Consider the following 12967-nt stretch of genomic DNA (forward strand, 5'->3'; position numbering starts at 1 on the left):
TCAAGTGGCACACAGGTGCCTCCCACTGCTGCCATCCAGGCCCCAAGGATCACCTTGCAGCTCCGAGAACTTGAGGGCTGCAGCATTGAGGGCCTGGACCCGGCTGTGCTGCGCAGACAGGTCGGCCTCCAGCAAGCTGTGCTTCTGCAGCAGGTCCTCCACCTCCAGAAGGTGCTTCCCGAACTCCTTCGATGCCAGCTGGGCCTGCCAGGGTGAACGAGCATGAGTGCCAATGGAGAGACTTGTGGCTTCTTTCCCCAGGAGAGGCCACGGGGGCACCTGCTGGAGCCACACCAAGCCTCTGCTGGCTCAGGGGATGGAGCCACTCTCGAGGGCTGCTCTGGGGACAAAACCTATGAGGGAGCCAGGAATTTCCTCTGGATCGGGCCAAGGTGGAAGGGATCTATGGGGTGCTCTGTTTCCAGGCCCAGAGGGGTGGCGCACACTCTGACTTCTACCTAAAGAACAGGGTGGCCCCCAACTTGCTTCTCTTCACTCTCTGTTCATTTTGGGTGGGGAGGGGGTTGTGTGATGTCGCACACCGCTCAGTGTCCCTGGAGATCGGGCGTCAGAGCCCCCATGTCCATGGGCTCGAATGCAGCTGGTGGGATTCAGCTTGGCAAAATGGCAGGGGGCGGGAGCCACCTTCCAGCTGATCACCCCTGTTGCTGAGCAGGGGATGAGGCAAGGTCCCTGTAGACCACCAGCCCCCAAGCTCCCCCCCGGGAGGCCCCAGACCTGCAGGTCCTCCATCCAGTCAATCATGTAGACCATCTCCTGGAAGATCTTCTGCAGGGCGACGTTCTGTTCCAGGCGAGCACGGCGAGCACTGACCAGCTCCGTCAGAAGTCTCCACTGGCGCAAGATGTTGTCCTTCTGGGCAATGATGCGCCTGCTGTCGTAGTAGCCCTCGGATTCCACTTCCTGGGCCAGTTCCAGCACCACCTGGATGCGTTCCTGGTAGGAGGAGATATCTGCCTCGATAGCCTCGTGCTTCTTCATGGCGGCCTCCACGGCTGGCAGGTCACACCCAAAGTTGTCCTGAGAGGAGGAAAGGTCAGCTGGTGAGCAGAGGCAAGACAATATGTTCCTGCACATGCACAGAGTACCTTTTGAATGAGCCAGCAGCTCCCTTGCCCTCTGGAAGGCTCCACGAAGGGGTGCCTGGAGGTCCAATCTCCATGGATGCCCTCCGCTCCCAGGAAATCCCGCCTGGCTTGTCTCTTGACGACTGCCAAGGCTCTGGAGCTGCCTGAACTCCTCGTCCTGGTTGAGGTCCGGGCTTTCACCCAGCAAGGCCAGCAGCCCTGCCCCCACTTTCACAAATCCCCTCCCCAGCTGTGCTCCATGGGGGGACTTTCTGGTGAGGGATAGGGTGAAGGGTGAAGGGAAAGCTTCGCTGTGGGACACCTGGGCTCCCCCAGCCCAGCCCAGCCCAGCCCAGCCTTGCTACCTGGGAGACCAGCCGCTGGTTCTCATTCAGCCAGGTTTCCCGCATGATGGCTTTGTGGTCAAAACGTTGGGCCAGCAGCTCCAACTTCTCCTGACGGATGAGCTCAGCGCGGAGGGCCACTTCCCGCTCGTGCTCTGCCTTCTCCAGCCGTGCCCAGGCCTGGCGAGGGAGACAGAGAGAGCGGGAGGAGAGGGGGAAGGCGAAGGCGGGGCCTGCAGAGCCCACACCTGCCATCAGGCTCCCTGCCTCTCTTTACCTTGTTGATGTCCGAGATGCTCCTGCCCTCCTTGGGGACGTAGAGTTTGCGATTGTTGGCCCGGAGTTTGCTCTGGATGGAGAACAGCAACACCTCCAGATTCCCCTTCTCCTGAAACCTGCGGGCAAAGGGCGCGTGGTCAGCCCAGCCAGGGCGGACCGTCCCCACTGAGCAAGCAGGGAGGGAAGGTGGCGGCAGCAGCCTTGGGGACACGCAGGGGCCCGGAGTGTGAGCCCTGCTGGGGGCCAAGGCGGTCCCGGCAGGCTCACTTGAGGGGCTTCTCCAGGGTGCAGAAGGCAGTGAAGGCCTGCAGCTGCTGCTGGACCCCCGACAGAGAGTTCGCAAACTTCTGGTTGGTGATGAAAGGGATGGTGATCTCGATCCACTCCAGTAACTCGCTGGCCAGAGACTCATATCGCTCGATGATCTTCTCGATCTCCAGCACTTGATCCAACACCTGCATCAGGAATAGGGGAGACTTGTGTGAAATCCCGCCGTGCTCCTGGCAGCAAGCAGAGCCCCAATTGACCTAGCCTGCCACACGGCCTTGAACACCCCTTAACTCCTCCGCAATGGCTGGCCAATTCCTGCAGGAGCCTGTCTCTGGGGGCTTCCGCGCTCCAGCCAGGCTGCCTGACCAGATGCCAGGTTCCCCCGGTCGCCCAAGAGGCCCTGGCAGACCAGTGGTTGCCATCAGGCACTCACGCTCCTCCTGGCGCTCTCCCAAAAGCTGGACGAGGCTCTTTCCTCCCAGGGTCCACGCTCAGCTGCTGAGCACATGAAATACCCCACCCAGGCTGGGCTGGGGGCTTCCTTGCTCTGGACCAGCAGTGCGGCCTTCACCCTCCAAGCCTCCCGAGTGCCCCTAATGCATGGGGGCAGCGTGGGGCGGGTGTCTCTGGAAGCCGCGCCTGCCAGGCTCACCTTTCCTATCCGCTTCCCCTCCACGGCCAGCGCCTTCATCTTGGAGAAGTAGTGGTAAAAAGAAACCACATAGGTAAGAACGGACTTCTCATCTGGATGCTCCACATTGACATCTGGTGGTGGTGGTGGTGGGGAGGAGGAGGAGGAGGAGGAGGAGGAGGAGGAGAGAAAGTACAGCAGCTGAGGAGCCAGTCAGGAGGCAGGCCAATAGCTCCTCCCCAGGGTTGGCCAATAATGGTTTGGGGGGCAGAGTCTGGGCAGGTTCAGACCCACCGTCATCCCCCGAGAGAGGCTCAGGTGCCCAACCAACTTGCAGGCTGTTGGGAGAAAGGAATGGATGCCGGGGAAGCGTGTTCACCTCTGAGGGTCATCACCCTCCATGCGTCTCAGATCCTGGCAAGCCACCCAGGATTAGCGGGGAGAGATCAGCCCACCCCCCACCCCCCCAGTTCTGTCTGGGCGCTTTGACCCTCTGAGCCTGGGGTCAGCAGTCCTCCTCTGCCAGAGCGAGGCGGGGCAGGAGAAAAGACCGCCGTGCCTGCCTCCCTCCCCTCTTGGTCCCAGGGATCTCTCTCCCTTTCAGCCACCCAAGGGGCAGCTGCCAGACCTCTCTGCAAAAGGGCCCTGGAAGGAGGGGGCTCTCCGGCTGCTGCCTTGGAACTGGGGCCTCGAGGACTACAAGGCCTGCTGGGCAAAGAGCTCTCTTGGGGAGGCAAATCCTGGCCTGAGAGGCAGAGAGCGGATGGGGCTCCGTCCCATTTCAGACTAAAAAGCAACAACGGAAGTCGAATCCTGGCAAATCAGGGAACGTTGCTTAGAACGCCCAGATCTGGAGCTGCGATGCCCAGACTGGCAGCGGCAGGGGAGAAATCCATTTCCCTGCCAGGGTGTGACTGAGGAGCTCCTTCCCAGCCCGGTTCCAGTGCTGCGGAGGGCAGGGCAGCAACTGGGCAGGCCGAGTGGGTCCTGGTGCCCAAGATCCTGCCTTCTGCTCCTTCCCCACTTCCCCGCTTTGCGAGAATCGCCCAGCAAGAGGGCTCAGCGCTGGTCCTGGAAAAGCTGCGCCTGGCAGAGCTCTCAGCCTCCAATCTCCATCCCCACAGACACCCCCAAATGCCAAGAATCCTTCCCAGCTCAGAGCCGCTCCCCCCTCCCTCCTGAGGCTGGGAGGGGGTTTCCTGCCTCCAGCACACTTGGGCAGAGGAATCCCCTTGTGCCACTCGGGGCCGATCCAGAGCCTCACCCTCGGGGTCCAGAAGTTTAGCCAGGCCCAGCTGCTGCTCGGCGGTGTTGAAGGCCTGCTGGAGGTTGTACACCGCGTTGGATTTGGTCAGCTTCTTGAAGTCAATGATATCCGGCCTGGGGAGGAAACAGAAGAGCGTCTAAGGTGCTGGGCCTATCCAGGGTGCGACTGACATTCCTCCTCACGGCACTGGACCTCCCTCTAGCCTGGGCCAAAGTCCATGGGAAACCCCATGTATTTTGCAGCTGGCCAATGGACAGCTCCTGCAGGAGAGACCCCCCCCTCCCTGGCTGGAGAGAGAAGCCCCTGGACAGCAACCCTCCAGCCATGTTTCCTCCCAAGCCCCCTCGGAGCCCCCTCACCTGTGCTTGTGAATGAGAGCACTGAAGGCCAGCCCGTCCTGCCAGCTGGTGGTGAAGTTCTGAATGTTTACCTCGGGGTAACTGAAGAGGAGGAGGAGGAGGAGGAGCGGTTGAGGGTAGGCAGGGGGGCCTTGCTTCCCCCTCTGTGCCAGCAGGGCCCAGGGATCCCCTGCCCACCGACAGGGTGCCTGCGCAGATGCAGGCAGGAGAGGAGCCTTCCGAGTGTGCAGGCATTTGCTCACAGCCCCGTCCCCTCTCGGTTGTCAGGACTCGGCCGCCTGAGAGACACGAGGGCCTTCTTCAGGACTCACCCTGCCGTCTTCATCTGGCACCAGAGCAAGAGGGCATCCTTGGCCGAGCGGGTCTCTCGGCTGTCTTCGGTTTCAATTTTGATCACCTGGATCTGGGAGGGGAAGCAGGAGAGGGGAATCCTTTCACTCTCTTCTCTCCAAAGCTCACCTGTGTTCAGCCTCCTCCCCACCTCCCCAGTTTCCATTTCCCTGCCATGCCCTAGAAACCAGCCGCCTCCCTCCCTCTTTTGCCCAAGGCGCCCAGCCTTCCCCGACTCACCGCGACCGGCACAGGATGCCCTTCTAGCTCTTCCTGCTTCTGGACAGCTCAGGGAGACAAGATGCTCCCGGCCTCCCCTGGAAGCCTCCAGCAGCAGATCACACCCCCCCAGCTGCCCAGGCATGGCCCCCTTTGCCACTCTCCCTTGCTCTACCTGGAATCTCAGGATGATGGTCCAGATGAGGCCCAGGGTCAGGCGGTGGTTGCCATCCACAATGTCGTGAGAACCCACGTTCTCCAGGTGAACCCGCTGCTCCTTCAGGAACTGCAGCGCCTTGTCCACGTTTTCCAGGGAGTGGATCCGCATTCTCCCCCGAGTGGGTTTGGGCTGCCACGGAAGTCAATCAAAAGATAACTGCTCCCATCAGGGCACAGGCTAAGCACATTCAGAATTGACAAGTAGCAACCTTTAAAATGGCACAAGTGCAATGAAATAAAAATACTACTGTATGTTTCTAAGTCCCAGCACAGGTGACACTGATAGGTAGTTCTTCATTTATGAACAATTATTTAATGACCAAAGTTACAACACACTTGAAAACAGTTACTTAGAACCCATCTTCAAAGGCACAACCACACAGTCCTATTTCTGGCATTGGCAAACTAGCTTGCATTTACAACCCATTGCAGAATTCCAGAATTTGGTTAAGAGATTTACAACAAAACAGCCCGGCCTTCTGCCTTTACCAACTACCCTTCTCAACAGCCCCCCACAGCCCTGCAGAGAGCAAGTGTGCGGCAGGGAGCATCCCTTCCTCTGCCTTCCCTTTCAGGGCTCAGCCCCCCTTTGGCCCCGAGGCCTGAAGTTACCCAGCAAAACTCAAGGTGACTCCACCCCTCTTTACAGGCATGATCAGCCCCTCTGCCCTAAGAGGCACCCCCCCCTCGTCTTCTGGGGCAGTCGTCCCTGAAGAAGCCAAGAGATCCCCATACCAGCTGCTCCCCAGACAAAACTTCCAGCAGCTTGGTCAGCAGGTATCCGTCCCGCAGGTCTGTGTAAAGGTCACCGATTCGGCAGGAGACCTGGCCCAGGTGGGAGTTGATCCACTTGGTAAAAGTCTTCTTCTGCACTGCGTCTCGCTCGTCTGGCAAAATTTGGGGGGAGGGATGGCATTAGGCCACCCCCCCTCTTTATTGAAAGACACATTGGCTGCACCATTTCGGAGGGGAAGCACCCTCACCCAGCCCCGTTTTGGTGCCCCTCCCCATCGGCAATATCCTTTCCGGCCCAACGAGAGGAGCCCAGGGGGAGGAGGAGGGGGAGGAGGAGGCCTACCCGCGAGGGCCTTGATCCGTGAGCATTCGAAGAGCTTGACAGTGCCCGAGGAGGCCTCCTCCCAAGGCCGGGGCTGGTGGGGGTCGGTGCTTTCCCATCGGGTGTGGCTGAGTTGCTGTTGGGCCTCCTGATTATCCAGCTGAGCCGGTGCAACATTTGCCATGTTGCTGCTTTCCTGGGAGCCCCATAAAGGGGCCACATGAACCTCCGAAGCTGCACCAGCCGCTCACATGCTGAGTTCAGAATTCCAAAAAAGGAGGAGAGAGAAAATGGGAGCCCTTGAAAGGGAGCACCGGGGGGGGGGGGGCACACCTGCTTTGTTACGCCTACACCTGGCCCCCCAAAGGCTGTGCGAGATGCCACCAACTGGGTGATTCTCTAGTGAAGATGGAGAGGGGCTGGCAGACGCCTCCCCCCTCTCAATCAGTCCCCAGTGCAGCCAGCCAGGCAAGGCTGGGAAAAGACACAAGGCAAGAGGGGGGAATTTGGTGCTTAGGCCTTGCTGCCCCTTAAAGCAGATGAGAGGGCGGCACAGCTCATCTGTTTGAACTAGCCCCCCCCCCTTTCCCTCAGGGTGCAACCTGGAGACCCTCGAGGCAGCTAGACTGCCCTACTAGCTGGGAGGAGTGTGTGTGTGTCCGTCCAAAACTTTCTGCATACTGCTAGACTTCCCTCTCCTCCCATTCGGGCCCATTCAGAAGATTGGGAGTCAGAAGTGCCCCCCCCCCAGGAAAATCTGGGGCAAAGCAGCTGCAGATTAAATTATGGAGGAGGGGGCTTCCTCCTGATTCAATTGCAGGAAGAGAGTGGTGATAGGACAGAGTCTGAGCCCAACGAAAGTCTGTGGGGAAGGAGGCTTGGGATAGATATTTATTGCTGGGGCTGAAAGGCAAATGATGCTGAGAGAAGATCTAAAGAGGTTAATCGGGGGGGGGGGGGAGGTGTGAGGGGGGGGGCGAATTGTGCCAGGGCAAAAGCCCTGGGGGGGCGGACTCACAGCATCAGGCCACAGCCACATGGTATGGCAGAATAATTCCCCCACCCACCCATATTCAAGGCAGCCTGGTTTCCTCAGTGGTTTCCGGAGCCCTGGGTGCCTGGCCATCTTAAGGAGCCGCTCAGGGAAACGGGTTCCTGGCCTCATCAAGAGTCCTCCATCCAGAAAGGCCGGGAAGCGGGTGGTGGGCGAGGGTGGTGGGCGAAGCAGCTCCTTGTGCCTCCTCTGATGGAACTCAGCACAAGGCACCACCAGTAACTCCCTTGCTCCCAACCCCCAGGGCAGGTGGAGGGGGGTCTCTGGGGCAACACCCCTGTCCAGCAAGCCGCAGGGGAGCAAGATGGGCATAATTTACCCACACATTTGGACACCCCAAATATGCAGCTCACATTTTGCCCGGTTTAGGGATCTGGAGCCCAAGACTGCAAGGCCGAAGGAGAGGTGCTGTTTCATCGGGTCAGGGAAGGAACCGCGACCGGGGCCTTGTTTGGCTAAACTGGGCTCAGGAAGGGAGGCTGCAGGGCCACCCCCTCCCCTTCCTTCTATCGGGATGGGACCAGACCCCGTCCAGGGTCAGAAGACCCCTCCTCAGCCCTTCAGCAGCCGCCAGAGGCTCACAGAGGGGTCTGCCCCACGGAGACAAGAGCCGCCTTTCTGCTCCTCTGCCGTCCGGGGAAATTGGCCTGCTGCGGGAACGGCTGGTCCCGAAGGGCGGCGGGAGTGCGGCCCATCTGCTGTGCGGCCGGACTCCCGGCCTGCTCCCTCCCCTCCGAGCAGCTTCCGGAGAACCGGCTCCGGCTCTTCTCCGCCTCGCTCCCGCTCCTGCTCTGGTCGTCAGAGCCCAGGGGCGCCCACAGCCTCCTCCCCCGAGCGCAGCCGCGGCCGGGCCAACCTCACCTGAGCACCGTCCACTTGCGGGGCCTTATCCTCCCCGACGCCTGAGCGGCGGCAGCGACCAGGCAAGCTTCTGCTGGCGGCCGCTCTCGTCAATGGGCGCAGGAGCAGAGCCGAGCCCAGCCGCCCGGCGGGGCCGCTACGCCGGGCTCGCTATCGCCGTCCTGGCTGAGCAGCCAATCCAGGAGCGCCGCTCAGCCCCTCCCCGAAAGCCGGAGAGCCCCCCTCCCGCCGCCGCCGCGCCCGCTACAAGGCGGGGGGGGGGGGCTTTCCAGGAGCGGCGCCCGCCTTTCTGCCGCCGCTCAGCAGACCCGGCGCACGCGGCCAGGCAGCCCGCGCCCGCCGGAGAGATGCCCAGGTGGGTCTGCGGTAGCAGGCGGGTCGTCACCTTGCGCCCGTCCTTGACCTCCGCCCGGCCGCCGGCTTCTCCACGCGAGCCGCGGGTGCCGGTTGGAACGAGGGGAAGCGCAGCGCTGGCTTCCCGCGGCTGCGAGTGCCGAGGAGGGGCTTCAGGTGGAAGCCGCGGCTGCGCGGCTGCGGCGGAAAGAAGCGGAGCAACGCCCGGCACCTTGGAGGACGGGAAGGCGCGAGGCAGGCGGCGGCTGCTCTCGCCGGTAACTGAGCCGACCAGGCCGAATGGGAGGAAGCGCGACGGACGGCCCCGCATGGCTGAGCCGCGCGGTTGGGCAAGGAGCGGGGAGCGGGGAGCCGGGAGCGGGGACGGCTGCCCCGAGAGAACGGCGGCAGAGCCCTGCACCTTTGCTCTGCCGGCTGGGCTCCGGCCAAGGCCTCCCCTCCCCTCCTCTTTCTGCGCTGCCCTCTTTTGCCAAAGCCCGGGGACGGGGACCGATTGCCAGGAAGGCGCTTCGACCGAGGAGGCTCAGACTGGATTCTGCCCAGCGCATCAGCCGCTCCCGCCCCTTTTCAGACGGCCACCGGCCGCTTCCCTCGGGCGCCCAGGGGGGGAGGGGAGGCAGGCGCGCCGGCGGAGGAGGAGACGGGCTTCGGTCGCTCCTTCTGCTGCGATCCCGAGTGAGGCCGCGGGGCTCGGCCCCTGGCTGCGGCTGACGGGCGACCTGTCCGCCGGGGGAAGCGAAGCGGCCAAGCGCCGCCTTCCGCTGGCCCGGCCTCTTCGGGCGGAGCTCCAGGCGGAAGGGCTTGATTCGTCCCCGGGCTGGAGTGGCGAGAAGGCGACGGCATGGAAGGAAGCCGCGCGCTTGGAGGCCCGGCTGCCGCAGCCTGCAAGAAAATCGCCCTCTTCGGCGCCACCGGCATGACGGGCCTGGCCACCCTGGCGCAAGCCCTGCGGGCGGGTGAGGCAGGGCAGGGCAGGGCAGGGCAGGGGGCGTCGGCTTGGGGGGGGGGCAGAACCAACGGGGGCCCGCGAAGGGCCGCGCCGTCCCCCCGGCTGCGAAAGCCGCGCTCGGGACACGGCTGCCCCCCCCCCCGAAGAAGCGGCGCAGCGGCTGACCATGGGGGTGCGTGGGTGGGTGCCGAAGGAGCATTGCACCCGGGGCGGCTGTGTGTGGGTGGCGGGGCTGGTCAAGATTCAAGGCTTCCGGGTGAAGGCTGCCTTTCCCCTGGGGCTGCTGCTACCGCTGAGACCGTCGTCCCGAGGGCGCTTTCGGGAGATGGGAGCTTGGTTTAGCTGCGGGTGAGGCCACAGAACTGAACCCCAAAGCAGGCCTGGCCGTGTTCCAGTGTGCTTGGCAGGCTGGCTCGGCGCTTGAGACTCGCTACCACACCTCGCCCGGCGTTCCCCGCCCCGCTGCTTGCCGTGTGCTGGGCAGTGATAAGGAGGAGAGTCTGGGACCAGCCTTGCAGGGGCCTTTTGGCTTCTTTCGGAGTTGAGCTAATTCTGGAGGCTGTTCTGTCCCCCCTTTTCCTCCAGCCAAGGGGGGGGGCTGGCCTACCTCTGCTGGGGAGACATATTGCTGGTGTTCCCGCCCCCCTTTTGCAAGACAGACGGGGGCGGGGGGAAGCTTGCCTCAATTGTTTTGGATAAGGAAGTGAAAATGGGGGGTCCCCAATGCCCCTCTGGATGGGCACTGCAGCCATAACTGGGGAGTGGTGGGCTCTGGGCTGGTCAACCTAGGTGGGGAGAGTTGGAGGATTGTAGGATTAGGCCCTCCAGCTTCTCTGAGTTTGAAAGTACAAAGGTCCTCTGGGTCACTGGCTGAAGTCATGGAGGGGGGGGGGAAGGAAGCTTCAGAGCCATGGGGTGGTGTGGGGGAAGGGAGGCTTGGATTACATTTAAGTGGAGTTGAGCTGCCCTGAGGGGGTTGGTTGGTCCTGAGCTCCCAGACTTGGCACAGACAAAGGACACAGGCCAGAATTGCCCAGAGCAGCTCAATAATTGTCAAAGGAAAAAAAATCCACCACAAAATAATTAATTGGAACGACCCATTTAAGGGTAGTAGGTGGCATAAAATGCCCTTCACTGGCAGAACATATAAAATAGTCCCTAAAGAAGGCTGGTGTGCTTGAAAGAGGCTTTAGATCTAAAAAAGAATGTTTTACCACACAAAAAATGGTAATGCAAAAAATTACGCCAGGCTAAACAGGTTTAGCATTTCCTCTGTAATTTATTTCTTAAATATGTGAACAAGCCAAGAAAAGAATTCCCTGAAGTTATTTTAAAAAGGCAAAGCACTTAATGCTGAACAACCTGAGGAGACAATTGGACGTTAAAGGGGACAGACAGTGTTGCAGAAAAAGGAATGTAACCAAGGGAAACGGACACCAAACTTCTTCCCTTCCGCCCGTAAGGTGGCCGGAGCAGAAGGACAGGCGAGAGCGCTGGCCAGAAGGACGGTGGGGGGAGCATAAATTCCTCCTCTGAATTCCCCCCCCCTTCGCCAACCCATTCGGGGCAAAGGGCTGAAGGCTTCTCCCCCCCCCCCCCGCCTGCCCTGAGGCTTCCTTTGCTCCTCCCTCCAAGGGCTTTGGGGGAGGAGGTTTGACCAGCTGCTTTCTCTTCCCCCTTGACAGGCTACCAGGTGACGGTGCTGGTTCGGGATCCTGCCCGGCTGCCCCCTGACCTCCAGCCAGCACAAGTGGTGGTGGGAGATGTGCTCAACCGGGCAGACGTTGACCGAGCTGTGCAGGGACAGGACGCCGTGATCATCATCTTGGGCACCCGCAACGACCTCAGTAGGAACGCTTGTGCTTCGTCCCCGGCCTCTCCCTCTTCGGAGGCCCTGGGCTCATGGGAGTTTCCTTCTCCGCCCCTCAGGTCCCACCACCATGATGTCCGAAGGCACCCGGAACATCGTGGCAGCCATGAAGTCCTGCAGCATCGGCAAAGTGGTGGTCTGTCTCTCAGGTAGGCCTCCCGTGAAATACCTGGAGGTCACCTCCTCCTGCCTCCTGGGTAGGATCTGCAGCTGAGCAAAGGGCCAGAAGCCCCTCCCCCCCACCTGTCTGACAGCCCCGGGTTTCCTTGGGGAAAAGAACCGCCTTGGGGTCCCTAGGAGGGAAGAGAATGGAGAGGCGCTTCCACTGGCCAGGCAGTTGACGGTCTTGGAGGCAACTGGAAGGAAACGAATGTCAGTGAGATGCTGGCCCCACCTCTGATCTTCTCCAGGCCAGACGGGACGGGGCCTCACAGGGCCCCCATGGGGAGGTTGCCTTCCTTGGTCTCCTCAGCCCTCATCTGACCGCATCTCTCTGTTCATCTTGGGGCGCTGAGGTGCCCCTGGACGCTCCCCCCCTCTCTCCGCAAAGAGGTGGGCTGAGTCGACTTGGCCTGGGGCTGTGGGTCTCTTGCAGCTTTCCTGATGTGGGACCCGGACAAGGTTCCTGCCAGGCTGCGGCCAGTGACCGAAGACCACATCCGCATGCAGCAGATCCTGAAGGAGTCTGGCCTGGACTGCGTCTACGTCATGCCACCTCACATTGCAGGTGCGTCCTGGGCAGAGATCTGGGTGGTGGGGGCAGAGTGACCAGCAACTGACGGATCAGTCTGGATGCAGGAAGGGTTTGTGACTGGGGAGGTGTCAGAAAAACCACGCACAAAAAACCATTTCCCACCTGTGAAAAAAACCTGAGCCCCCTAATGTGGACCTGCGCCCCATTTCCAGTGCTATTCCTCAGCTGGTGCTGAGCCAAGTGTTGGGGCTGCATGGCTGGCGCAGGTGGGCTTTGCATGCAGCTTCTGGCAATGGGTGTTCTTCCTCCTGCAGGTGACCAGCCCCTCACCGGCGACTACACCGTAACTGTGAACACCTCGAGCGGTGCCCGAGTCATCTCAAAGCATGACCTGGGGCACTTCTTCCTCAAGTGCCTGACCACATCGGAGTACGATGGGAAAAATGTCTACCTCTCCAGGCATTATGCCAAGGAATGAGCCCCCTCCTCAAAAGGCTGGAAATCGCTGCCTTGGACGCCTTCACCCGCCGCCCCTTGTGCCACCGAGTGCCTCCCCCCCCCCGCTCTCACAGGAAGTCCGTGAACCCAAGCACAGCTGGGTGGGCTTTGGCCCCCGTCTGGGCCGGTGGTCTGCAGCTGCTTTTCCCAGGTCAGAAAGGGCTCTTTGGGGCAGCAAAGATTTTTGCTCCACCGAGAAAAGCCCTTGGACAGAACAAATGGTCTAGGGTCTCCTGCTCGAGCAGGGGGCTGGACTAGAAGACCTCAAAGGTCTCTTCCAACCCTAGGATTCTATGTTCTAAGTGGAAGGCAGCAGCCAAACCCCTTCTATCAGCAGAAAGGAGGTTGGATGCGGAGGCCACCGTGACGATTGGGTGGCCAGCTATAAACAAACCCATCAGAATTAGTAAAAGGTTGGATGGCAAGTAACTGAATATCCCCGGGTTAATGTTAATCTTCCTCCTGTGTTGCTAAGAAACCTTAATTCATGTTGATGCTTGCAAAGTTCTGTGCAACTTGAAAACATACAAAGCATAAGCAGCTAATCAAATAAATGCTAACCTATTTGGATGGTAATGTGATTACTGGGATCTAATTAAGAACTGACTTGGAAGGAGTTTTCAA

General features: G+C 60.7%; 2 protein-coding genes across 3 annotated transcripts in view; one reads left to right on the plus strand and one right to left on the minus strand.

The window, feature by feature from the left end:
• Window positions 1-8110, minus strand: part of LOC106541071 (spectrin beta chain, non-erythrocytic 4) — a 29997-nt gene extending 21887 nt beyond the window's left edge. Inside the window, exons 1-13 of one of the 2 annotated variants that reach the window (XM_087727892.1) lie at window positions 7979-8110; window positions 6085-6317; window positions 5742-5893; window positions 4963-5136; window positions 4550-4641; window positions 4239-4319; window positions 3877-3992; window positions 2634-2746; window positions 1979-2166; window positions 1710-1827; window positions 1454-1612; window positions 739-1041; window positions 54-204 (exon numbers count right to left, since the gene is read on the minus strand). In XM_087727892.1, the coding sequence (XP_087584018.1) occupies window positions 54-204; window positions 739-1041; window positions 1454-1612; window positions 1710-1827; window positions 1979-2166; window positions 2634-2746; window positions 3877-3992; window positions 4239-4319; window positions 4550-4641; window positions 4963-5136; window positions 5742-5893; window positions 6085-6247 (1810 nt within the window). In that variant the 5' untranslated portion in view covers window positions 6248-6317; window positions 7979-8110. The remainder of the gene's footprint in view (window positions 1-53; window positions 205-738; window positions 1042-1453; window positions 1613-1709; window positions 1828-1978; window positions 2167-2633; window positions 2747-3876; window positions 3993-4238; window positions 4320-4549; window positions 4642-4962; window positions 5137-5741; window positions 5894-6084; window positions 6318-7978) is intronic. The other variant, XM_014056398.2, reaches the window with a different exon arrangement.
• Window positions 8111-8978: 868 nt separating this feature from the next.
• On the plus strand, window positions 8979-12919 carry LOC148042852 (flavin reductase (NADPH)-like). The gene is made up of 5 exons (XM_087727907.1): window positions 8979-9288; window positions 10967-11128; window positions 11211-11300; window positions 11747-11878; window positions 12160-12919. Exons 1-5 carry the CDS (start codon window positions 9174-9176, stop codon window positions 12321-12323), a joined length of 663 nt encoding a protein of 220 aa, XP_087584033.1. The 5' UTR covers window positions 8979-9173; the 3' UTR covers window positions 12324-12919.
• The last annotated feature ends 48 nt before the right edge of the window (window positions 12920-12967 follow it).

Source organism: Thamnophis sirtalis, unplaced genomic scaffold, assembly GCF_051295495.1.
Source record: "Thamnophis sirtalis isolate CommonGarterSnake01/CBP01778 unplaced genomic scaffold, rThaSir2_p1.2 scaffold_13, whole genome shotgun sequence".
Lineage (NCBI taxonomy): Eukaryota > Metazoa > Chordata > Lepidosauria > Squamata > Natricidae > Thamnophis > Thamnophis sirtalis.

Coding starts and splice junctions, on each gene's coding strand:
- LOC148042852 (XM_087727907.1), top strand. CDS start 9,174: ATGGAAGGAAGCCGCGCGCTTGGAGGCCCGGCTGCCGCAGCCTGCAAG. Junction 9,289..10,966: donor GGCGCAAGCCCTGCGGGCGG/GTGAGGCAGGGC, acceptor CCCCCTTGACAG/GCTACCAGGTGACGGTGCTG. Junction 11,301..11,746: donor AGTGGTGGTCTGTCTCTCAG/GTAGGCCTCCCG, acceptor GGTCTCTTGCAG/CTTTCCTGATGTGGGACCCG.